Source organism: Microcebus murinus, chromosome 5, assembly GCF_040939455.1.
Source record: "Microcebus murinus isolate Inina chromosome 5, M.murinus_Inina_mat1.0, whole genome shotgun sequence".
Lineage (NCBI taxonomy): Eukaryota > Metazoa > Chordata > Mammalia > Primates > Cheirogaleidae > Microcebus > Microcebus murinus.
Genome location: NC_134108.1, coordinates 107376798 through 107403089, shown reverse-complemented (window position 1 = coordinate 107403089; position 26292 = coordinate 107376798). Strand labels below are relative to the sequence as shown.

Below are 26292 nucleotides of genomic sequence, written 5' to 3'. Positions count from 1 at the left end.
GACCCTGTCTCTACTAAAAATAGAAAAATTAGCCAGATGTGATGGTGTGTGCCTGTAATCCCAGCTCCTTGGGAGGCTGAAGCAGGAGGATCACTTGAGCCCAGGAGTTTGAGGTTGCTGTGAGCGAGGTTGATGCCAGCCAAGGCACTCTACCCAGGTGACAGAGCGAGACTCTCTGAAAAAAAATTAAAAAAGAAAGCTGCTATGAACATTCACATACAAGTCTGTGTGTGGATATATGCTTTCATGCAAGGAATGGAATGCCTGGGTCATAAGGTCGGTGTACGCTTAACTATTTAAGAAATTGCCAAACTATCTTCCAAGGTAGCTGTACCATTTTATATTTCCACCAGCAATGTATGAGGGTTTCAATTCCTCCATATCCTCATCAACATTTAGTATGGTCAGGCTTTTTAATTCTAGCCATTCTAATAGCTGGGTCACCTAATAATTTAAAAACCAGTGGACATACCTGCTGCTTTGCTTCAGGAGAAAAAAAAATTTTTTTTAAAGTAATATAAAATTATTAAGAAATTAAAATTAATTTTAAAAAATAAAAATAAAAACCAGTGGACAATCCTTGCTTGAACCAATTTTATTAGAGCCTGCAAAAAGCTGATTTTATATTTTTAACATTATTTCTACATTGATTACCTGGCATTCTTTGATAATATAGAGATTTCTCTCGTCAACTGAGATTATGTAGTTACTTAAATATATTTCCCAGTGGAAACATATGTTAAATGTTTAATCCTTTCCCTTTAATTGCCAGTTTTCAAAACAAAGAGTTATTTTAATCCTCACACACGTTTTTGATTCGCGTAGGTCATTCTGGTTATTTCCTTTTACAGTATGAAAGATATGACAGCGAGACTCAAAAGAGATTAAGGAAATTGCTCAAGATCTCCATCCCAGCCAACAAACAAGAATCCCAGTAAGAGTCTGATCCTACAATAAAAGCTCTTGGTTGCCAAGGTATTTTGAAAATCGGGCGTAGTGTGCCTTAGTGGGCACCTGCTTGCGAGTAACGTGGTCAGAGTCTAGTGAGAAACATTCATCTCCCCGCCCTTGGCCGCCTCATCTGGGCAAGATCCTGCCGCCCGGGCTCAAGGCCGCCGTGCCCCCTTTCCCAGCACCTGCTGGCGCGAGGCGGAAGCTGAACACTGGGGCCCCACTGGCCTCTACCCGGACTTCTGACAGCTTTTCTTTCAGAAACTGGAATTAATTAGGAATGGCCTCCTGGGCTCTTTGCCAAGCAAGGATAGGGGTAGAAAGTACCAAGTGGCAGAAAAGCTGGGGATCTGAAAGGGGAACCAGATGGTGGGGTCAGAGAGGGGCTCAGAAACGAAAGGGTGGACAGGGTTCCGCTGGAAGGCTCTGGAACACAGGGAGCAGTTGTTAAAATATGCAAATACTTCTGTGTTCCTTGGTAAATAGCTGCTGCTCTGAGACCCACCCCAGTGCCTAACTTCCACACACCCCAGCACCCAGTCTCTGCTCTTCCCTCCCTCCCATGACCGTTGTGATTAATCAGGGTCCAGGCTGCACTATGGTCAAATATTTTGAATAACTTCCCTGAGTGTGGACACAAACTGAGTTGGAATTCTAACTAGTGTGACCTGGCAACCATATGCTAACTTGAGCACAGAGTCACCAACCACTGTCTCAGACTATAGAGACAGCCTCGATTCTGTCTACCCATGGGATATGTCTTTTTAGGTACTGAGTTGTGATGTCACATGTATTTCTTACTGTTGTGGTTAAAAGTTTGACAAACCTAGGCTAAGGCACTCCAGGCAGAGGAGTCTGAGTATAGATGTGCACAGCTTATTTATTTTCTTTTTTTTTCTTTTCTTGAGACAGGGCCTCACTCTGTTGCTGGGGCTAGAGTGCCATGGCATCAGCCTAGCTCACAGCAACCTCAAACTCCTGGGCTCAAGCGATCCTTCTGCCTCAGCCTCCCGGGTAGCTGGGACTACAGCATGCACCACCATGCGTGGCTAATTTTTTTAATATATTTTTGGTTGTCCAATTAATTTCTTTCTATTTTTAGTGGAGACCGGGTCTCGTTCTTGCTCAGGCTGGTTTCAAACTCCTGACCTTGAGCGATCTGCCCGCCTCGGCCTCCCAGAGTGCTAGGATTACGGGCGTGAGCCACCGCGCCCAGCCTTGCACAGCTTATTTCTGGAGAGGAAATAATGAGACGCCCAGGAGGGAGGCAGGGACCAGGTACAAAGGTCATGAGGGTCAGTCAAGAGTGGCCTGGGGGCAGTGACACTCAGATGTGGGGCACAGAATGGAAAGATAGCAAAATCGGGGTCCGAAGCACATTGGGGACCTAAGAGAGAAGTCTATGTGTTGGATACACGGTTCAGGTGTGCAGGAAAGCATGCATCCCACCAAACATAAAGCAAAGGACTGAGGTCCTGGGAGCAGGTGAGGGCCCGCACGGAGAGAGGCACACAGGGAGCCGGGAAGAGGCCAGGAGGAATGCGGAGGGCTCCCTGAATTAGTAGGCAGTGGAGAAAGAAGTACTCTGAAGGGTACAGAGGTGCCAGAGAGATGGGAACTTGGGAACTGGGAGAGAGAGGACAGCAATGCAGGAGGGAGTTCACCAACAGGCTGAAATGCCATAGGTCTGGTAAGATAAGGACTCCAGAATCCCTAGGCCCGGAGGCGGCGTGGTCTGTGGTTAGGCGTTCAGACTGCAGAGGTCAATCCTGGCTCTTGTAATTCAGAGCCCTATGACCTTGGGCAGGTGACTCAATCTCTTGTGCCTCAGTTTTTTCATCTATAAAATGGAGATAATAAGAACATCTACCTCACAGAGTTTCAAGGATTAAATCTGTGTGTGTGTGTGTGTGTGTGTGTGTATGGTGTAGAATAAGAGAGAGACAGAGACAGAGAAACAAAGAGGGAGAGATTAAGAGAGAAACGCTTTGAACCAGCTTAAAAAATTGTAAATGCTACAAATAAGATTATGCTAAATTATGACAGCTATCACTTCCTGGGACTGAGTTTCCTTGGCTATAAACTAGAGATTGGTGTATAAACTCTAGAAACTCAGGAAAAAAGGAAAGAAAAAAAAAGACAGCCATACTGGAGCTGAATAAAGACAAGTCTCTTTCAAAACACAGAATTAAGCACACGCTAAAAATTGTGACATCTTGACATCTCTACTCTGCCCTCTTCAGATGCTTCTTGTAGTTGCTTTTGAGGTCAAACTTCCCTGTATTTGTGATGTCCAGAGCGACAGCCAGGGTCACTGGAATAAAGATTTCTCACCCTGCAGCGGCACTGGCAATTCTTTCCTTCTAGCCTGGATCCTTTTCCAGACCTCTTTGTAGGGCTCAGAACCAAATAAGGTAACACACGACGCAGGCCAATATTGAAGTTCAGGCGCCACGACTGAGGGGGAGAGAGGGTGGAGCTGAAATCAAAAGGGGAAAAACCGTCTTGGGAGGCTCAGGAATTGTGCTGTCTCAGGGGCCCTGCGTAGCGAGGAAGGACATCTGTTCATGTAACATGCTGTTCCCTAGAGTTTCCCAGAGGAAAGGAGGGGGGTGCTGAAAAACAAACAGACACACCCAGAGACACCAAAGGCAAGCAATTTCTGAGCATTGCTGTCTTCTACTTTTCAAGTGATCACCCGGCTCCAGAGCCAGACGAGGGATTTAAATCTCATCTTCATCCCTTAAAGCTGTGTGACCTTGACCAAGTTACTTAACTTCTCTGTGTCCTAGTTTTATGTTTTATTTATATTATTTTATTTTATTTTTTAGAGACAGGGGTTTCACTCTTGTCACCCAGGCTGGAGTGCAGTGGCATCATCATGGCTCACCGAAGCCTTGAACTTCTCTGGGCTCAAGCGATCCTTCTGCCTCAGCCTTTTATAAGTAGCAAACATTATAGGTGTGCCACGAACACCCAGCTACTTTCCATGTATTTCAAGTGCTAAAATCAGTGTTAAAATCAGATAAATTCCAGGAAAAACCATAGGGTGAAAATTAGTGTGTGTTTGGGATGGGGTGGGGTGTTCCTGCTTGTGGGGAAATGTGTTCTGGGGTGGCATTTCAGGGAAGTGGACTTGCCCAAATGTGCTCAGAAAACTCACAAACATTGGAGATTGTGTGGCACTTGCTGACGAGCAGAAATCAGATAATTAACTGATGATGATTGGAAACTCACTGTGGACCAATTTAAAATAAAAATTTTAAATCCAAATCGTATTTGAGGTATTTGGGCTCTCTACTTCAGTACAAAGAATTTTTATTAATTTTCATTAAATTATAATTATGGAAAATTAGACCAGAGAAACAAATAGCTAAGAAAGTCTCACCATCTAGAAGTAAATGTTATCATTTTGATACATAACTTTTGCTACTTTTTTCTCAGTGTCTATATGTATATCACATATGCACATATATACACATACATATATACTGTATGTATATATATACCATATGTATATATATACACACATACATATATACTTATATTTGAAAAGTGGATCATGCCTACATTGTTCTTTTTTGGAGGTGGTAAGAATAGTTATGAATAGTTATGAATCCTCTTAAAACCCATTCAATGGCCGCCAGCCCTGCCAGTTCCTTACATATGTAAATCCTCTTTGCTAATCAGTGTTTCCTAGTGTTTTGATTCTGTGACACATTTTGAGATAACTAAACTTTCCCAGGACACAACATGGTGAATGAGAGGAAGTATGACTTGAAAAGAACCAGAAATCATAACCTGAAATGAATAGTCCTCATTTGCTGGCCCCATTTCCCACTACCACCATCCCCCCCCCCTTTTTAAGACAAGGTCTTGCTTTGTTCCTTTGTTGCCTGGGCTGGAGTGCAGTGGCATGATTATAGCTCACTGCAACCTCCAACTCCTGGGTTCAAGTGATCCTGCCTCAGCCTATCAAGTAGCTGAGACTATCATGCCCAGCTAATTTTTTATTTTTTGTAGAGAAAGGGGTCTTGCTATGTTGCCCAGGCTGGTCTCAAACTCCTGGCCTCAAGCAATCTTCCTACCTCAGCCTCCCAAAGTGCTAGGATCACAGTTGTGAGCCACTGTGCTAGGCCCCCTAAAATTTTAAAACAAAAACAAATAACAAGAAAAATCCATGCTAGCACTCTGGGAGGTTGAAGTGGGCAGATTGCTCCAGGTCAGGAGTTCGAAACCAGCCCGAGCAAGAGCAAGACCCCATCTCTACTCTAAATAGAAAGAAATTAATTGGCCAACTAATATATAGAGAAAAAATTAGCCGGGCATGGTGGTGCATGCCTGTAGTCCTGGCTACTCGGGAGGCTGAGGCAGCAGGTTCGCTTGAGCCCAGGAGTCTGAGGTTGCTGTAAGCTACGCTGACGCCATGGCACTCACTCTAGCCTGGGCAACAAAGTGAGACCCTGTCTCAAAAAAAAAGAAAGAAAAAGAAAAATCCATGAAGCAAGCTACAGGTTTTTAGCTAGGGAATAAAGATCTGGGTAGATTTGTAATTTAAATTATAAAATATGCAGCCAGCAATCAGAAGCACTTAAGATGTGCTTGGTAGGCCAGAAAAAGACAGGGAGCACAGGTGCAATTGCCAAGCGTCCCTGCCTCAGTCTCTGTCTTATGTAAAACCAAGGCTAAGAGGATGTGGCAGAGCCTCTGGGGAAGGTGGGGAGGGCTGTGAATGAGAGCTTTCATTTTCTCATTTTTGATGAACATTTATTGAGTGTCATCTATGTGCCAGGCTGGGCAGGGTCTCAAGGCATGCAGGGATTCTGCGGCTGGAAGAAGGGGTTTGGAAAGAAACTGGGATCTAGCCTGCCTTTTCTGAATTACTGGATGCAAATATTCTACAATCTCTCAAGTGCTATTCTCTTATAACATCAATGGCAGCATAAGTATTCTTTTTCTCCCTCTCTTTATGCTTTCCTCTCTTAGTTACTCTCCTTTTCTTTTCCTTCTTTTTTTAACTTTTTTTTCTGATACAGAGTCGCTCTGTTGCCCAGGCTAGAGTGCCATGGCATCAGGAACCTCAAACTCCTAGGCTCAAGCGATCCTCCTGCCTCAGCTTCACAAGTAGCTGGGGCTACAGGTGTGCACCACCACATCCAGCTAACTTTTTGTATATTTAGTAGAGATGGGGTCTTGCTCTTGCTCAGGCTGGTCTCAAACTCCTGACCTCAAGCCATCCTCCTACCTCGGCTTCCCAGAGTGCTAGGATTACAGGCATGAGCCACTGCGCCTGGCCTTAACTTTTTAATTATGGAAAATTTCAAACATACTCCAAATTGGTGGTTTCCAGGGATAGGGGGAGTGAGGATGGGAAGCAACTTCCTTATGGGCGCCAGGTTTCCTTTTGGAGTGATAAATGATTTTGGAACTAGGTGCAGGTAGTGATTGCACGACATTGTGATTGTACTAAATGCCACTGAATTGTTCACCTTAAAATGGTTAATTTTATATTATGTGAATTTTATCTCAATCAAAAACAATTATAACAAGCAAAAGTGTTTTAAGCTTGCCGGGCGCACTGGCTCATGCCTGTAATCCTAGCACTCTGGGAGGCTGAGGCGGGAGGATTGCTTGACCTCAGGAGTTCAAGACCACCCTGAGCAAAAGCAAGACCCCGTCTCTACTATAAATAGAAAAAAAAATTAGCCAAACAACTAAAAATAGAAAAAATTAGCTGGGCACAGTGGTTAGTGCCTGTAGTCCCAGCTACTTGGGAGGCTGAGGCAGAAGGATTGCTTGAGCCCAGGAGTTTGAGGTTGCTGTGAGCTAGGCTCACGCCACGGCACTCTAGCCCTGGCAACAGAGTGAGATTCTGTCTCAAAAAAACCAAAAAAGTGTGTTAAGCCTCTAAACATAGGTCGAGGTCTGGGAGAGTTCCCAACACAGAGCTTCTATGCCCTCTCCTCTTGGAATCAAGGTGCATCGTGCTCCCAGTACATCAATGTTCACAAACCAGGAAGTTCCACTAAGTGTCAGCATCCAGACATTCTACTGTGGGCTTCGTTAGTAAGCTTGACTGATTAAATCATCGGCCACGGGACTGAACTCAATCTGCAGCTCCCGTCCTCTCCCCAGAGGTCAGGCTGGCTCAAAGTCCCAACCCTCTAATCATTTAGTTGGTCTTCCTAGTGACCAGCCCCCATCATGAAGCTATCTATGATTTTAGATCTATACTTAGGTTGTTGATCTATTTTTTGTTAGTTTTTGTACATGATATGAGGTAGGGGGTCCAATTTCATTTTTTTGCATGTGGATATTCAGTTGTCCCAGCACAATTTGTTGAAGAGACTACTATCCTTTTCCCATTGAATAGTATTGGACCCTTTGTTGAAAATCAGTTGGCCATAGATGTATGAGTTTATTTCCAGACTCTCAATTCTATCCCATTGCTCTATATGTCTGTGCTTTATGCTAGTATCACAGTGTATTGATTATTATATCTTTGTAGTAACCTTTGAAGTTAGGAAGTGTGAGTCCTCCAACATTGTCTTTCTTTCTTTTTTTTTTTTTTTTTGAGACAGAGTCTCACTTTTGTTGCCCTGGCTAGAGTGAGTGCCGTGGTGTCAGCCTAGCTCACAGCAACCTCAAACTCCTCCTGGGCTCAAGCGATCCTCCTGCCTCAGCCTCCCAAGTAGCTGGGACTACAGGCATGCGCCACCATGCCCGGCTAATTTTTTGTGTATATATTTTTAGTTGGTCAATTAATTTCTTTCTATTTTTAGTAGAGATGGGGTCTTGCTCAGGCTGGTTTCAAACTCCTGACCTCGAGCAATCCACCCGCCTCGGCCTCCCAGAGTGCTAGGATTACAGGCGTGAGCCACCGCGCCCGGCCAACATTGTCTTTCTTTTCAATATTGTTTTGGCTATATGGGGCCCCTTGAAATTCCACATGAATTTGAGGATTGGCTTTTCTTTTTTTTTTTTTTTCCCCCTGAATACATTTTGCACAATGAGGATTTCAGTTTCTGCAAAAGAGGTCTTGTAGATTGCTTTAGATAGTATCGCCATCTTAATAATATTAAGTCTTCTAATCCATGAACATGGGATGTATTGCTTGTTAGAATTTTAAGTCTGCTACAACAGATCTTTGAAACACTTCAAAAATCAAATGTATTAAATGGATAAATGTAGCTTCATATATTTAAGGGAACTAAATCAATCAAGTATGTAAATTTAGAGAAATTCTACTTAACTTCTGAGTGAATAAAAGGTCTATCTATGCTGGGTATAATGGCTCATGCCTATAATTATACCACTCTGGGAGGCCAAGGTGGAAGGATCCCTTGAGCTCAGGAATTTGAGACCAGCCTGAGCAAGAGCGAGACCCCGTCTCTACTAAAAATAGAAAAAATTAGCCAGGTATGGTGGTACCAGCCTGTAGTCCTAGCTCCTTGGGAGGCTGAGGCAGGAGGATCGCTTGAGCCCAGGAGTCTGAGGTTGCTGTGAGCTAGGCTGACGCCACAGCACTCTAGCCTAGGCAACAGGTGAGACTCTGCCTCAAAAAAAAAATTGTTTTTTTTATCTAAGTACAATAGGAATTATTGAGCTTATTATTATAAAAACACTAGATTTTTAGAAAATGAAATAACAATGATTGGAAATTTAGCTTAACTGTACAAATATAACAAAATTTGAGAATTTGAACCAAATATATATTTCACAATATCACAAGCCCAATACAAATAATTGTTTTAGTGTGGTTTTGCCACTTAGGAACTTCTTAAGTGATTTGCTGTTGTTTTGATAATTAAATTAAATTTTTATTTTTATTTATTTTTTTAATTTTTGAGACAGAGTCTCACTTTGTTGCCCAGGCTTGAGTGAGTGCCGTGGCATCAGCCTAGCTCACAGCAACTTCAAACTCCTGGGCTCAAGCGATCCTTCTGCCTCAGCCTCCCGAGTAGCTGGGACTACAGGCATGTGCCACCATGCCCAGCTAATTTTTTCTATATGTATTAGTTGGCCAATTAATTTCTTTCTATTTATAGTAGAGATGGGGTCTTGCTCTTGTTCAGGCTGATTTCGAACTCCTGACCTTCAGCGATCCGCCTGCCTCGGCCTTCCAGAGAGCTAGGATTATAGGCATGAGCCACTGAGCCCGGCCTAAATTTAAGTTTTTAAATGTCAGCATCGAATAAAAAGAATTTGAAACTTTGATAAATTTAACATTAATCAAAACATTAGAATCAATCATTATTCCTTTCCAGGCACATGAACCCTCCCCCCTTATTTAATAAAACCTCAATTGTTGGCTGGACAGGGTGGCTTCCGCCTGTAATCCCAGCACTTTGGGAGGATCGCTTGAGGCCAGGAATTTGCCAGCCTGGATAAAATAGTGAGACCCTGTCTCTATAAAAACCAACCAAACAAAACCACTCCAATTGCCACCTGGGGTCTTCTATGTGGGAAGGAGAGGGAAAGACAGTATTCTGAGTGCATATATTTCTAACAAACCATCATAGAGGTTTCTTATGAGTCTTCCAGAGACAAACATAGTAAGTGCTTAATTAGTGCACATTGGAATAATCTTTGCCCCACTGAAAGAATGTAGTAGGCATTTGGTAAGTACGTGTCGGTATATGAACAAATGTGTGTATAAAATCAGTGGTTTACATATTGTCTGAGTTTGGGCTGATGTGACAGGATACCACAGATGGGGGGCCTTGTGGACAACAGAAATTTATTTATTTCTCATGGTTCCGGAGGCTGGAAGTCTGAGATCAGGGTGCCAGCATGGTCAGGTTCTGGTGAAAGGCCTTTTTTGGGTCCCAGACTGCTCATTTCTCTTTGTACCCTCACATGGCAGAAAAAGGAGAGTGGGAGAGCCCCCTGGAGTCCCTTTTATAAGGGTACTAATCCCATTCATGAGGGCTCCCCCTTTGTGATCTAAGTATCTCCCAAAGGTCCCACCTCCTAATACTGCCACATTGGGGATTAGGTTTTCTTTTTTTTTGAGACAGAGTCTCACTCTGTTGCCCCAGACAGAGTGCCCTGGCATCAGCCTAGCTTACAGCAACCTCAAACTCCTGGGCTCAAGCGATCCTCCTGCCTCAGCCTCCCAAGTAGCTGGGACTACAGGCATGCGCGACCATGCCCAGCTAATTTTTTCTATATATATTAGTTGGCCAATTAATTTCTTTCTATTTATAGTGGAGACGGGTTTCGCTCTTGCTCAGGCTGGTTTCGAACTCCTGACCTCGAGCAATCCACCCGCCTCGGCCTCCCAGAGTGCTAGGATTACAGGCGTGAGCCGCCTTGCCCCGCCTGTCCAGCTAATTTCTTTCTATTTATAGTAGAGACGGGTCTCAGCTCTTACTCAGGCTGGTTTCAAACTCCTGACCTTGAGCGATCTTCCCGCCTTAGCCTCCCAAAATGCTAGGATTACATGTGTGAGCCACCGCACCTGGCTCTTTTTTTAAAAATTCTTAATTCCTCTAATTTACCATAAGAGCTTTATACATGTTGTACCCTCTTCCAAGGACACTCTCTTACTCTTCTCTTTCACAAACCTTCCCTGTTATTGCCTTCTTTTTACCCAATCATCACTTCCTCTGGGAAGCCATCCTTGGTCTACCTGATCAGGCCAATCCCTCCTATGATAGGTTTTTAGGGCACCACTTCCCTCTCCTCCAGACCATCGTCCAAGTAAGTAATTTCACAACTATTTGTGTGATTCTATCTCACTAATTTCCTCTCTCTATTGGAAAGGATGGCAGGCTGAAGCTCTGTTTTGGCTTAGCATTTTATTCTCCAAATCCATCTCAGTGTTAGAAAAATAGAAGATACATAGTAATACTTCTTGAATGAATGAATAAGTTTGTAATATGATCCAAAACACTGTTTAAGGGAATCATGTAAAAATACATAGTATGCTACAACATGGATGAACCTTAAAAACTTTATGCTACATGAAATAATCTCATCACCAAAAGACAAATATTATATGATTTCACTTACATGAGGTTGTCAACCTGAAATAATTGAAAGGATTAGAATCCTGTTTTAAAGAGTTTATTCAGGCAAAAAGCTAGGAAGAGCCATCTGGTAAACATGGACTCCCGAGAAATGAGATCAGTGCTGCTCATTAAAAGTTAGGGTAGGCAGGGCTTGGCGGCTCACTCCTGTAATCCTAGCACTCTGGGAGGCTGAGGCGGGAGAATTGCTCAAGGTCAGGAGTTCGAAACCAGCCTGAGCAAGAGTGAGGCCCCATCTCTACTAAACATAGAAAGAAATTAATTGACCAACTAAAAAATATATATATATATACAAAAAACTAGCTGGGCATGGTGGCGCATGCCTATAGTCCTAGCTACTTGGGAGGCTGAGGCAGGAGGATTGCTTGAGCCCAGGAGTTGGAGGTTGCTGTGAGCTAGGCTGATGCCATGGCACTCACTCTAGCTTGGGCAACAAAGTGAGACTCTGTCTCAAAAAAAAAAAAAAAAGTTAGGGTCAGGGCAGGTGCGGTGTCTCCTGACTGTGATAATCCTAGCACTCTGGGAGGCCGAGGCAGCAGGATCGCTTGAGGTCAGGAGTTTGAGGCCAGCCTGAGCAAGAGCAAGACCTTATCTCCACTATAAATAGAAAAATGAGTGTGGTGGCACTCACCTGTAGTGGAGGCTGAGGCAGGAGGATAGCATGAGCCCAGGAGTTTCAGGTTGCAGTGAACTATGATGATGCCACTGCACTCTACCTCATATTTAAAAAAAAATATTAGGCCGGGCGCTGTGGCTCACGCCTGTAATCCTAGCTCTTGGGAGGCCGAGGCGGGCGGATTGCTCAAGGTCAGGAGTTCAAAACCAGCCTGAGCAAGAGCGAGACCCCGTCTCTACTATAAATAGAAAGAAATTAATTGGCCAACTGATATATATATATATAAAAAATTAGCCGGGCATGGTGGCGCATGCCTGTAGTCCCAGCTACTCGGGAGGCTGAGGCAGGAGGATCGCTTGAGCCCAGGAGTTTGAGGTTGCTGTGAGCTAGGCTGACGCCACGGCACTCACTCTAGCCTGGACAACAAAGTGAGACTCTGTCTCAAAAAAAAAACAAAAAAAAAAACTGGGAATTCCAAAAGTGGAGTTAGGTTCAAGGCTTCTTAAACAAGAGCCTCCAGGGGGCCTATTTCCCCATCCCTCAGCTTTCCTTCTCACTGTGTTGTATCCACCTCAGGCAGCTTCTTCCCTCTGCAAACAGGATGGCTGCCCTGGCTCAGCACTGTGCTAGTCAGAGGAAAGGTGCACACCTCTCTCTGGTTGGCCTAGGAGCAGTGCTGGACCGGTCTGACTGGATTACTCATCCTCATTCCTAATGGGGGAGAAGTGAGGGGCTAAGAACCGGAATGATTTAAAGAACCAGAGCCCTACCCCTGAAAAAGTGGGGTATAGAGCCCAACCACATCTGAATCAATAATATGGACTACAGTGAGAAGCGTGGTTCCCCAAAGAAGATCAAGAGATGTTCACTACAACATGTGATCCCTGTTCTGTATCCCTACCAAGAAATTCTGACATGTCCTTTGAAGCTTCATGTAGTTCTAGGATGTATAAATTTAAAGGAACACTAAAATACTCCCTTACAGGGCTAACGTGGTGGCTGTAATGCTACCACTCTGGGAGGCCAAGGCAGGTGGATCATTTGAATTCAGGAGTTCGAGACCAGCCCGAGCAAGACCCCATGTCTACTAAAAATAGGAAGAAATTAGCTGGATAACTAAAAATATATATACAAAATTAGCTGGGCATGGTGGCGCACATCTGTAGTCCCAGATACCCAGGAGGCTAAGTCAGGAAGATCGCTTGAGCCCAGGAGTTTGAGGTTGCTGTGAGCTAGGCTGATGCCATGGCACTCTAGCCTGGGCAACAGAGTGAGGCTCTGTCTCAAAAAAAAAAAAAAAAAATTTACTCCCTAACAAATGGATAATTCACTTGGCAGAAGTCACTAGAAGATGGAAAGTGTATGTGGATGGCCAGAAGAGGTTCAGAATGTTTTTGTGAACAGAATTGGAGGGATTAAGAGAACTCCACTGAAAGACACATGCTTGACTAACATTACACACTCAAACAAAGAAACAAGGAAAGTAGTGGGAAAAAATGACATAACAAGATGGGAAAAGAACATTTAGGTGTTTTTCACTGTTTGCTGATGAAAAGAAAAAAAAAGAACATTTAGGTGATTTACATACATCATTTCTCTTAATAAACTGAAAAATTAAATATATTTATTGCTTGTCTGCTGTGTCAGTTTTCAAGCCCTGGTGATGCAGATGTGACCACAATAGGAAAAAGCTGGACAAAACCTTAAGAGTGTGGTTCGGCACAGTAGCTCATGCCCATGCCTGTAATCCTGCTACTTGGGAGGCTGAGGCTGGTATTGTTTGAGCCCAGGAGTTGGTGTGCGCTATGATGATGTCACTGCACTCCAGCCTGGGCAACAGAGTGAGACTCTGTCCCCCCACCAGGAGGGGGACAAACAAAAACAAAACAAAACAAAACAAAACAAAACCTTAACAGCACATACAACCCAGCAAGCCTGGTATTATTATCTTATTTTAGAGAGAGGAAACTAATAGAGAGGTTAAGGGATTCCGACACTTCAGCAATAACAAAACAAGCAGTGGGGACTGCCATCCAAATGCAGGACTGTCTGACTTCAGAGCCTTTGATTTGATAGAAGAAAATAAAATTAAAAAGAGGAGAAAAGCTTACACAGAGGAGGGGAGTAAATCAAGGCAAATATAACTAGCTAGAAAAGAAGATCTAGAGGAGGGAGAAAGGAGAAAGAGAAAAGATTTGCTAGAATCACCCCTCAACTGGGAAACACCCCAGGCAAGGTCAGCACAGGGCCTGGCTCAACAATTCCCACTCCCCCTCTTTCCTTGTGGTATGAAATTCCCATTTTACAAGTGAGGAAACCAGGCTTAGAGATATCAAATCTTTGCATTATTCCTCCCACTATAAACTTTTCAGAACCACAATAAGAGACAAGGCTTCAGAGGAAAAATATCTGGGAGAGATAAAAAAACAATTGGCATATCTTTCAGCTAAGAGGAAGTAAATCACTGAAAATATGGGTTATTTTTCTTCCCCCCCCCCAGCAGATATAACTAAATTTAGCAGTATGTCAGACTAGACTGAAAGGGTCTTGGCGTAGGGGTAAATTGGGGTCACGAGACAAAGTTCATAGCTGAACTATTCAGGAGAGGGAGATCTTGGGTGATTTTTCTAACAAAATCAACAGTATCTCTACCCCAATATAGTTCACTATTTTTGTGGCTTGGTCTTCCCAGGGGAAGAGGCCCAGGTAAATTCAGCAGCTTTTGCCAGGCAAAGCAAGTGCTGCTAGGAGAAAGGCCCAAGCTACCCTGCTTGGCACTTGCATAGGGGCCCAGAATTTTTTTTGAGACAGTCTCACTGTTGCCCAGGCTAGAATGCAGTGGCATCAGCCTAGCTCACAGCAACCTCAAACTCCTGGGCTCAACCAATCCTACTGCCTCAGCCTCCCAAGTAGCTGGGACTACAGACATGTGCCACCATGCCCGGCTAATTTTTCCATTTTTGGTAGAGATGGGGTCTCGCTCTTGGTCTGGCTGGTCTCAAACTCTGGAACTGAAACGATCCACCCGCCTTGGCCTCCCAGCGTGGTAGGATTACAGGCATGAGCCACCACGCCGCGCCGGGGACTCAGAATTTAAACTCAATCTTTTTTAGAAAATTCTCTTTCCTGTTACTTGGTAAAGGTGACAGTTTCCATATCACCTGACCGGTCTGATTTGCCGTCTGTGCCACGCCCTGGAAGTTTGGGTGCAAAGGGGGAAACCTGCTAGAGTTGGGCAAACTTTCCAAGCCAGGCTTTTCCTTAAGTGTGGGACGTAGGCGGCTGCAGTCTGGTGCCAGCATGGTCACAAACAGCTCAGTGACCTTGGGAACAACTGTGAGCCACGTTTGTAAACGCGATGTTTAGTCCCTGACTAACCACTCACAAGGGTGAAATAATTAACCATTCAGCCAATACCTTAATCTTGTTAGGAGCCAACGGCTCTATCAGTGCTCGGCAGTGATGGCAATGGTTTTGTTTATTAAACCCCAGCCCATGTGGACGTGAGGAAGAGGGGTCTGTGGGAAACTCGCGGGTCAGCAGAGTGAAGAACACCCGAGCAAGCGCCAGGGTCGTGGCGATTAGCGCCCAACAGCTCACCTCTCCACCACAGGGCGGCACGGCCCAAGCGCGCTCCCAGCAACCGCGGCTCCCGCTGAGCTTGTAGCCGTTACGTCACGGCCTCCTCCGCCTCCCATTGGGCGTGTTCGTCCAATCATGTGATTCCCAGTGTGGCGTATAAATAAAGGCGAGGAGAAGGCGGTGGTCCGCCATTTCGTGGACGCCGGGTGAGAGAGAGCATCGGTGCGAGTGCGGCCGGAGCAGAGCGGGACGGTCCATCGGAGCGTGAGGACTTGAGCCTCCGCACTTAAACCTTAGATTTCGGTAAGAGACGGCGACAGAAGGTGTGACGTGGAAATTGGAACTTTCCCAGTAGCGAGGTGGAGCCAGGCCCAATGGCGGCGCCAGATTGAGACAAAGAGGCGCCGCCGCCATTTTGTGACGTTCAGCACGGGGCGGTGGCGGGGGCCACCGGCCCACCAGAGGGTTTCCTAGCCTTGGAATGGAGGTGTTTATACCCTTCATTGGGGGGTGAACCGCGATAGGGGATTAGCCGGGAGATGGGATGAAGAGGGGGAGCCGGTAACCGAGTTGTACTCCTGGTCGCGGCCTTTCAATTTTTATGGCGCCTTTTTTGGTGGGGGAGGGGCTCATTTTCTCGGGAAGCTTCTCAGGATTTTTTCCCCCAATTCAGTAATCAAGACTAGAGTTTTCGGTTTATAGTAAATGGCTTCCGAACTTGACCTTTATTTTGATGTAGTTTTAATTTGATTCCACTTTTTACAGCTTGAATCTAATCACTTTTTATTTAACTGGACAATTTTTCTTGAAGTTGAGCTGCATTGTTCATATAGCTGCTTCCCACTAATACGTAGGCTGAAAGTGGTCATGGCAGTGTTTTTTTTTTTTTTTTTTTTTTAAATAACCACCAATGCTTTGGTCTCAAAACTAACTCGTGGGAACAGGGTGTGGTCACAGCAAATAGGACGTTCCCTGACTTGGATTTTTTAATTAGATAAGCCCAGAGTGAGAGGAACGTGGTGTTTATGGAAAGCTTCTTCAAGATGAATTATTGAGTAGGTTGCTTTTATATAATTGAAACAGATCTACAAGTTGATTTTATTGCTGAAGTGACTTAAGTATTGAAGTTTTATCAGAAATAAGCCCTTGGAAGTGCAGTAATTTGAGTAAGAAATGTCGTTTTGTAATCTAGTTTTTATTGAAGTGAAATTCAAGATTTAAAGTGTACAGTTCAGTGGTATTAAATATGTTCTCAAATGTTTTGCAACCATAGTTTCTATCTAGTTTCAAAACATTTCCATCGCCTCCCAAGGGGACTTGTACCCATTAAGTTGTTACCTGCAGTTCCCTCAGGTCCCACCTTCCTCCGGATCTGGCAGCCATTAGTCAGTCTATACAGACTTAGCCATTTTAGATATTATTGCGTATAGGTGGATTCATATGATGTCTGCACGTTGTGTCTGGCTTCATTAACATAATTTTCAACGTTTTGGCATTTGTCAGTACTTCATTCTGAATAATATCTCATAGTAGGGCGGTTATACCACATTTTGTGTATCTGTTTATCTGCTGGTGGACTTTCGGGGTTAGCACCTTTTTGGCTACTACAAAGACTGCTGTGAGCTTACATTTTTTTAAAAACTTGACACTTGGTCTTCTGCTTGAATTTTTACTGCATAAGACTTCTATTTAATGACATATGGTAGGTATCAGCCTTGTTCTTGTAGAAAATGAAAAGTTTCTGTAGCATCAACTTTAGCATTTTTTTAAGTGAAAATTGTTGGCCTTATTTTATTAAAACTGATTAGGTTTTGGCCTATGAAAGCACTTTTCTATCACTTGCCTGGTGGTATAAGTACTGGCTTTCTTGTCTTCATCATTGATCCATTTGGTTTTCAAGTCTCCAGCAGAATTTGTTTCTGAGCAGATTACCTACTTTTCTAAATGCTTTATTTTGGGGATTAAATGAAATGATAGGTTAAGTCCCTAACTTATGGCTCACATTGTGGTTAATAACTCTTAATTTGCTGGCTTTCTAAGGCTGTGAGTAAAGATTGGGGAGAATTGATGTTTCAGCAGTAGTATTTCTTGTTTGTTTGTTTGTTTTTTTTTTTTAGCATTTTGGAATTCTTTCCTGAGGATCTGTTTTTTTATCTATAGATGAATTGGATAAATTAATATCTTTGGTATTCTTTTGTTACAGAAATGCATCGTGATTCCTGTCCATTGGACTGTAAGGTTTATGTAGGTAATCTTGGAAACAATGGCAACAAGACTGAATTGGAACGGGCTTTTGGCTATTATGGACCACTCCGAAGTGTGTGGGTGGCTAGAAACCCTCCCGGCTTTGCATTTGTTGAATTTGAAGATCCCCGAGATGCAGCTGATGCAGTCCGCGAGCTAGATGGAAGGTAATTTTAATGATTAATTTTTAGTAATGGTAAATGTTGTGTGTGCTTTTACTATTTAAAATCTCTAGGACATGTGGTATTTAGATGGCTTTTTAAAGTCTTTAGAAATAACTGTGGAATTAAATATTTTAAGAGTGGTTATAAACTGAGAGCGGTCTTTTTTTTATCATTAGTAGTGAACATGGATTGATAATTGTTTAAAATTGTTTACAAATGATAATTACACAGGGTTTTAGTGTACAATTAGCTTTAGTTTTATGTGTTTGAAATAATTCCAGGAAGTGTGAATTGGTTACTATTTTCCTTAGTTTATAGTGTTCTGTTAGTTGACCAAGTAACACCTGAGTTCTTTCCTCTCCCCCTCCCCTCCACGTTTGGAAACCATTGCAGTTCATGAAATCAAGGAAAACAGCTTATCCTTCAGATTCAAAAATCGGTTCTGCTTCAGAATTTCTGTCCTGGAGCATGTCAGTAGTGCCTTAAATGGGACTCTCTTCTTAACAAAAAAAAAAAAAAAAAAAAAGGGATCTGAGAGTTGGCTGTAAAGCTGTATGAAAGATCCTTCATTCAAGCAGGTTGTAGTAATGTTTTCCAGAGCCCCACTGTTCCCAATTGCTGTCCAAATATGGTCTATCTAAATTTAATAGCTATGGGTGGATAAAGGGTAGGGGATAATGGACTTTTTCTGCTATTCTTGGTTGTGATTTCTTAATGTGCCAGTTATTGAGGGGAGAGGGTGATCTGAAAGCCAAAATGGTTGTCTTGTCTTCAACGGTATACTTGGAGAATGGTTGGGGGAGAGCCAATAAATACAGCATAGTAAGAAGTGCTGGAACCTCAATGGGAAAAGTCACAATGAAGACGCAGTCCTAGTTCTTCCAGGATAAATCCAGGGATCTTCACATTTAGGTCGCAATTGTTAAAAAGTTAGCATTGAGCTTAATAAACAGACTGGCTCTGACAAAAAGGTAGAAGAAAGTTGGTTTCCTTGTTAATTGGTACTTTAAATTTAATTGTGCTTAATTTGAAATTAAACTGGAGAACGAGTTCAATCATTTAATATTAGAAAAATATGGGAACTGAAACTTGTTTTGGTATTAAAAGTGTACATTCAATCTTGTTTGTAAAGTAGCTAACTGGGAGTGTTTACTTTTCACTTTAGTATACGTGTCTCAGAAAGGTAAACTGTTTTAAATTTGTCTCTTCCCCCTCATAGAACACTATGTGGTTGCCGTGTAAGAGTGGAACTGTCTAATGGTGAGAAAAGAAGTCGAAATCGTGGCCCACCTCCCTCTTGGGGTCGTCGCCCTCGAGATGATTATCGTAGGAGGAGTCCTCCACCTCGCCGCAGGTATTTGAGAGATAGTGTGTTTAGAGGTATTGGTGTAATGGAGTAGCTAGTAGGAGCAGGTATTTCTCCTAAGTTTGTTGGGTTTTAAACGTTGAAGAATCGGAGGTTTTTATGAAACTTTTGCTGGGTGTAGTTTGGGGTATGTGAGTTGTGCTGAGTGTTGGCTTTTGTCTTTAGGTCACTGTTCATGTTGGTAGTCAGTAACTTCTATCTTGGATCTATCTTCTAGTTCATCTTCTAGTTGCATCTTTCCAAGTCTTTATACTTCAGTTTAGGCCTTTTTCCATTTCTTGACTCCATAATGACAAACATTACATTCAACTCTAGCTCTTCACAATAATGTGTTTTCTACTGTTAGCACAATTGTAATATTTATTAAACAGGCAGCTGTTTTAATGTTACAACTGGTAAAGTAGAAGTCATTCTGAAACTAACTTAAGTCACTGACCAATAAAGGGGGCTAAAAAGAAGTAATCCCAGTCATCTGTTCTTCAATCCCAAATAGGAGAGAATTCAGTTTTTTTGTAATTGAAAATGGCATCATTCTTGGACCAGGCAGTATTGTCTGGATGATAACTCCACATCTCCTCAAATCTCCAAAATAGTTTCTATGGGACTAAATTTACCTCTTACAGGTGAGTGAAGTCCTTCTAGGAGATAGGAGTTCAAAATCTTGCCCCTTTTGCTATTTTGAAAAACAACAACACACTGTTGCCCATCATAATAAAGAGTATTTGTTAGCTAATAGATGGTTGTACTGATGGCTTGTTTTTCATTTTTTTTTGTGCTTTTTGGTCCATCTATTAATAAAAATGAACCCCGTTACAGAGTCACCATCATGTCTCTTCTCACCACCCTCTGAATCTGCATTAGCCAGTCAACTAGCCCTTTCAGCGTCATGTGACCAGCGCGCCCCATTCAGCTTGGCTGGTGTCGTTTCACATGACCCAGGCTGGCCAGTCGTCAGGTTGCACCGCCCTTTGGTTCCCGAGCATGCTGTTTTCTCTCAGCCTTCTCTCCAACCTTAACCAAATCGGCAGCAGCCACCTCGACCGCCCACACATTCCTGGCCAATCAGCTCAGCTGTTTATTTACCAAATGTCTTCACAACAACTACAGCAGCAGCCTTCGGCTAACAAAAAAGCAGGAAAAATCCACAACACCCCCTTCGCCAACCAACTAAATCCAACGCAACATCTGGCAAAACCTTTTCAGCAAATTCTTCCTGGCCGTCAGTCCGGCAGCCTCACCTCACCATTTCTAGCTTGTTGAAACCCAAAACTAGTAAGTTTTTCCTGCTTATACAGTTTACTGCTGGTTAAAATAAGGAGTAAGCGGCTTAAAGTAATTCTTTTTTCTGGATCAAAGGCTGGCTGTGCATAATTGAATGGTAACGTACATATATATTGCTTGAAAAAACTTTTAAGGGTGATAGGGAACTCATAATGTAACTAGACCTTCAAGTGAAACTTATTTGCATGTGTGAGATGCCAAACTAAAAATTTTAATATCTCTAACAGATTTAGCTTTCCTTTCTGGCAAAAATTTGTTGAAGCCTATCACCTTTAAATGGTTTTACTAACAGTTTTCAAAATTTTAAAATTTTGGGGGTGAAGTGTGGGCCAAGCTAAGGTGATTTTGATAAGCCTAAACACACTCTTAAATGTGACGATCACAAATGCAGTTCTAATGTAGCACTTAATGGCATCAATATTTACACCTAGCGCGTTTTCACAAAAATTACACTATCCACTTGGTACCTAAGTCTTGTCATGGACTTATAGGTTTGCATGGGTTCCAAATACTGGTTTATGGTACTGTTTTTGGAACTACTTGTGGGGACTACATTTTGGTGTGGTGTTTGGGTAGTGAAGTTAGTTTGACATGAAGTTTTGCATTGGACAGATCTGCTGTGAAGCATTCTTTGTTAAAGTGAATCCATGGTTGGAATACCTGCTTTTCACTTGAGCTTTTTGTTCCTTAATCTTTCCGTGCCTTTTTTTTCTTTTCTTTTTTATTTATTTATTTATTTTTGGACGATGGGTGCCAGTTCTTCGGCACATTCACTGGGCCCAACAGTGAGATTGAAAAGTTGGGAAATACCTCACGCCATAAATGATAATTGATGATTAGCCTAATTTTCTTGTTTCTGCTTTTAGATCTCCAAGAAGGAGAAGCTTCTCTCGGAGCCGGAGCAGGTAAATAACTTCTACCTGTTTTGGCTACATTCTCAGAAATGACACTGTTTCTCCTATTCCAAAGCTGTTTTTCAAATGACTTGGTTAATGGGAATAGACTTTGACTCTAGCAGTGAATCATGGCATATAAAACTGACATTAGATTGCAAGGATAAGCCAGCTTTCAATTTTTAAAGACTTCTTAGAAAATAATTCTGTTAATTGTAATTATCATACTTAAATGACCCTCGTGTTCTTTCCCTGGTTTAGGTCCCTTTCTAGAGATAGGAGAAGAGAGAGATCACTGTCTCGGGAGAGAAATCATAAGCCCTCCCGATCCTTCTCTAGGTCTCGAAGGTAAGATCTTGCATACTTATGATACACTGAGGTCTGTCTTCTAAGCCCTAATTTTTTACCTTAATCTATTGATAATATGTCACTAAGTGTCACTAAGTAACAGATGTAAAAGTTTTTGTTTTGTTTCTTTTAGCCGATCTAGGTCAAATGAAAGAAAATAGAAGATCAGTTTGCAAGAGAAGTGGTGTACAGGAAATGACTTCATTTGACAGGAGTATGTACAGAAAATTCAAGTTTTGTTTGAGACTTCATAAGCTTGGTGCATTTTTAAGATGTTTTAGCTGTTCAAATTTATTTGTCTCTTGGAACAGTGACACAAAAGCTCTAATTCTCTATGGTTTGAAATGGATCATATGAGGCATGTAATACCAAGAATTGTTACTTTACAATGTTCCCTTAAGCAAAATTGAATTTGCTTTTTAGTTTTGCATAAACTAATAAACCTCTAAATTCTGCCCAGTTGAAGTTTGGATTTTTTTAAAATACAGAAACAAAATTGGCAAAAATTGAACTAAGATTTCCCTTTTTATCCACATCTGGGATATAGTATACAGCTATAGTTGAACAAGCAGTCTTTAAAAGCTGCTGTGAAACAAGCCAACAGGTAGAAATAAAAGCTGCACTATTATACTAAATTAGAGGTTTTTGAAAAATCTATCTAGTTTTCACCCTGGGCAGAGGTTGCCTAATTGGTATAGTTAGAATCTGGTAAATTCCAAGAAACTTTTTTTGTTTGCTTTAGATCATAAGTTCCTTATGTGATTGCTATATATGAATACATAGCTGTTTGTAATGTTCTTTATTTGGAAATTTGAGATAATCAAAATACCAATGTCCTGCCAGTTTAAGGGTACATTGTAGAGCTGAACTTTGAGTTACTGTGCAAGATTTTTTTTTTCCATGCTGTCATTTGTAATATGTTTTGTGAGAATCCTTGGGATTAAAGTTTTGGTTACAATTGTTGTTTAACTTGAAAGCCTGTTTTTCCTTGCAAACTCAAATCTGTGAGCTTGGTACAAAGTCCAGGTATAACATTCCTATTGGAAGCCATACTTATATTTTCTTGTAAAGTGCTTTTGAATTAATAAAATATTAGCATAATTGTGTAATAGTCAGTTGGACCCACTGTTACCATTGTTTTTACCCCAGGGGAAGCATTTGGTTACACAATGCTTATTATAAGAAACATTACCTGAAAGGCACTATGGATTAGTCTTCTGAAGTGACAGGAATACTTATCACCTAAGTGATAATAGTTACCCATTCTTTTAAGGAGTAGAAGCCAATTTAAGATCCATGATAGTGACCAGTATTTTAAAGTATAGCAGCAACCTGATACTTATAACCCAGAGTTGCCCGCTTAAAAGTGGCTTTTATCTTTAGCATGAAAAGTTTCCACAAAGTTTTAAAACTTGCTTCCATTTTATAATTTGAGGTGTTGCATGGGAATACTAAACCAGTCCATCATGATGTAAAGTTCACGATATGGTTCAAATGTAATAGTGCAGAATTGAATGAATATGGAGGCATGCATAACCTTCCTTTTAGAAAATGGGAGGGGTTGTAATTTCAAATTTTTGTGCAATTAGATTAAATCATAATGCAACAGTCTTGTGGTTTAGTTTCCTTAAATATGTTCTTTTAAGATAGTTTTGATTATGCTGTACTGACTTTGTCTTTAACATGAAAGATAAGTCACTGCATTAAGAGTTAAATCTATAAGGCTGTATTGAGATTTAGGCCCTAAAATTATTTCCAGTGGTCCTATTAAACATTCACACAAATCTCAAGGGACAGGAGATTTGCTGTCAGGAAAGTTCAGTATGAGCCTTTTACGGTTGGGCATGTTCCAGGAAGACACTTTTTTTTTTTTTAAAGCTGGCCTATGATTACTGGGAACTCTGGGTTTTTGGACCTTTTGGTGTTCCCCCATAGCCTAAATTAAATACATGTTCCTGTTATAAAAGAGGCAAGATAGCTAAGAAGTAAAGGAAGCAATATGATATGTCGGTCATACTGCTTTTATAAACGGACACTTCCATGGGCTTTTTTGAGCAGTATACAACTTGGAGTCTTAAATTGGAAGAGCTTCTGTAAAAAGAGGATAATTGGTTATGGTAGGTATAATGTGGCTAATAAAGGAATAATACAGAACCTGAAATAAGTTGACTTCATTAGGGAGTTATCCTTGCCTTAGAAGTTGGCAATTACTTTAACCAGAAGTCCTAAGCACAATTTTATGGCTTGTAGAATATTTGGAAACATGGAGGTTGTTAAAACCTTGAATTGATGTGGCTATTTGGAAGTTCTGAAGCTTCTGTAATTTCTAAAATTATAGGTCTCGTTAGCTACTCTTCATCTTCCTGAGTTGATTGTAATACTAAAAGTCACAAAACAACTTTGACTACAGGTGTTCAGTAGAAGTCACTTAATACTTTGTGATAATGTAAGGAAACATCTAAGGATTATAATGGGCTCTTTCAAGAGTATTTAACTTAGTCTGTGGTTCTCAGTTCATTGTGGACTGCTTCTGACCTCCATGTCTTAAGCAGAAAGTTGAAAACAAAATCACCGGGAAAACTTCAGTTTTACAAGATGTAGCTATCCTGTATGTACCATTCGTATGTTTGAATATCTTGGAGATCCTTGAAAAGATTATGTGATCTGTAAATGGCATCTGTACCCTGTTAGACCACAGTTAGTAGTGACTCACACTCAAACCCTTATGTGGATGGGAAATCCTGGTTTCTTTTCATTATATTCATTTTAGTGCAGTGCTTCTTAATTAGGAATGCTGTTGAATGTAGGGGTCTTTAAAATATACAGTGTAACTCCAGGCTCATTGATTTTGTTTTTCAGGGTGATCTAGCCCTGTGTAATTTGGAAGTGTTGTTCTAGTTGATAAACATCTTGGGTTATATAAGAACTAGTGATTTAGTACTTTGTCTAAATGTATTTTTTTTTTTCCAGAATCCTGATGGGATTTAGTTTTCAGATGGTGGTAATCTCTTCCAGTTGTATATTTTTGTACTACTAGACTGTTGCTTTCTGGTTTTCCATTTTTTTAAGAACATGAAAGATTTATAATTAAAGTCACTGAAGAAAAACTGGGTTGGAAGTATATTTTTATCCAAATAATCCAGTAGTGTTGAATTTGATTTTCTATGTTCACACTAATTCTCTTCATCTTGTTTTATTAAGGATTTATTGGATACCTGAAAAGAATTGAGCTGTAGCACCCTTGAGGTTCTGAGTTGGAGTCACGAAATTTGTTTTGATAAGATCAGTATAATTGCTTGCTTAGTTTTGCCCATGCAACTTTTTCCTTATTGGATTGCAGTTCATAATACAGTGTTTAGATTCTCATCATTTAGTGTCCTCCTAGTGCTTGGAACTCATGACAGCCAAAAGTGATTCCTAAGCTTAACATGAAACATGTATAGAACATTGCTTTTCTCAATTTCAGTTTTTCCTCAGTTCTGAGATAAGACACTTGTTTTAGTACAAAAGTCTTGGAATGTAGCCACTTAGTGTCTTTACTGGTATAAATTAGTGTGTGTGTTTTGAACAAGTGAAAATCTTAAAACATTGATACTTTGCTTCCTGGCGGATCATCATTTGGAGAGGTCCTGAGATGAAGAATATTTCACTATTTCCAGAGCAAAATTAAGCTTCCCAGAAAAAGTAGTATATAGATTAAAATTCTTTATCCTTCTTTTTAAAGCTTTGTTCACTTGTGATGGGTGCCTGCGTTTCAGTATATACCTCATTCAGGATTCATCTGGAGCAAGTTGGCATTCTTTTTATTTGCAAAGCCCCCAAACTTCAAATTGAAGCCAAGAAGAATGGTGTTGGAATGGCCTACTGCAACTTGTAAAATAGTGCCCAAGGAGTGGGGAAAGTGGAGATTTGCAGTTTGTATTGGTCATTTGGAAAAGGAAATGGGAATTATGTGAATATAAAAAATAGAACATAGTGTAAATTTTGAGACCTAGTTTCATTTTTGAAAGAATTACCCCCTCAGGAAACAATTTCTAAGTCTTAAACTCAAGCAGCTGGTAACTTAAAAACCCATTCCAACTGGCTCTCTGTTACCAGAATCTTATTACAGTTAGGAAACTTATTTTTAGTTTACATAAAACCACCCATGTTGTTCTCAAGGAGAGTGCTTTACAGATACATACAAATTGGAATGTTTATTTGTCATTGACACCTTCACACAGCAAAGTGCATGACATGGGCATTTAGTGAGGAATCGGGTACAGTAGTAAGTCACACCTTCAGCTCAGTATTTAGAAAGAACATGTAATTGTGTTTGGAGTTAATTTTAGGTGGTTGTGGCTTTCAGGCTAAATTCATCTTCACCTGTTTTAGATTAAAATAAGAGGTGTTGGTTGTAGTGTTTGGTTTTTTTCTTTTTTCCTTTCCCCCTTTTCCCCTCTTCCCCTTTCCCTTTTCTTCTTTCCCTTTCCTTTTCCTTTTGAGACAGTCTCACTCTATTTCCCAGGCTAGAGTGCCATGGTGTCAGCCTAGCTCAACTCAGCTGGCAACCTCAAACTCCTGGGCTCAAGGGAGCCTTCTGCCTCAGCTTCCTGAGTAGCTGGGACTACAGGCATGTGCCACTGTGGCTGGCTAATTTTTGTTTATAAACTTTTAGTTGGCCAATTAATTTCTATTTTTAGTAGAGATGGGGGTCTTGCTCTTGCTCAGGCTGGCTTCGAACTCCTGATCTTGAATGATCCTCCTGCCTCGGCCTCCCAGAGTGCTAGGGTTATAGGCATGAGCCACCTTGCCCAGTCTGATGTAGTGTTTT

The 26292-nt window shown here is 41.5% G+C and overlaps 1 protein-coding gene across 1 annotated transcript; it reads left to right on the top strand.

Annotated features, from left to right (window-relative positions):
• Positions 1-15338: 15338 nt before the first annotated feature.
• On the top strand, positions 15339-22594 carry SRSF3 (serine and arginine rich splicing factor 3). The gene is made up of 6 exons (XM_012746812.2): positions 15339-15486; positions 17387-17594; positions 18811-18945; positions 21105-21143; positions 21393-21479; positions 21613-22594. Exons 2-6 carry the CDS (start codon positions 17389-17391, stop codon positions 21638-21640), a joined length of 495 nt encoding a protein of 164 aa, XP_012602266.1. The 5' UTR covers positions 15339-15486; positions 17387-17388; the 3' UTR covers positions 21641-22594.
• The last annotated feature ends 3698 nt before the right edge of the window (positions 22595-26292 follow it).

What these genes read in the sequence shown, in the direction of transcription:
- SRSF3 (XM_012746812.2), top strand. Translation starts at nt 17,389, where the DNA reads ATGCATCGTGATTCCTGTCCATTGGACTGTAAGGTTTATGTAGGTAAT. An exon ending in GTCCGCGAGCTAGATGGAAG is followed by an intron (nt 17,595 to 18,810) that starts GTAATTTTAATG and finishes TCCCCCTCATAG; the next exon opens with AACACTATGTGGTTGCCGTG. An exon ending in TTCTCTCGGAGCCGGAGCAG is followed by an intron (nt 21,144 to 21,392) that starts GTAAATAACTTC and finishes TCCCTGGTTTAG; the next exon opens with GTCCCTTTCTAGAGATAGGA.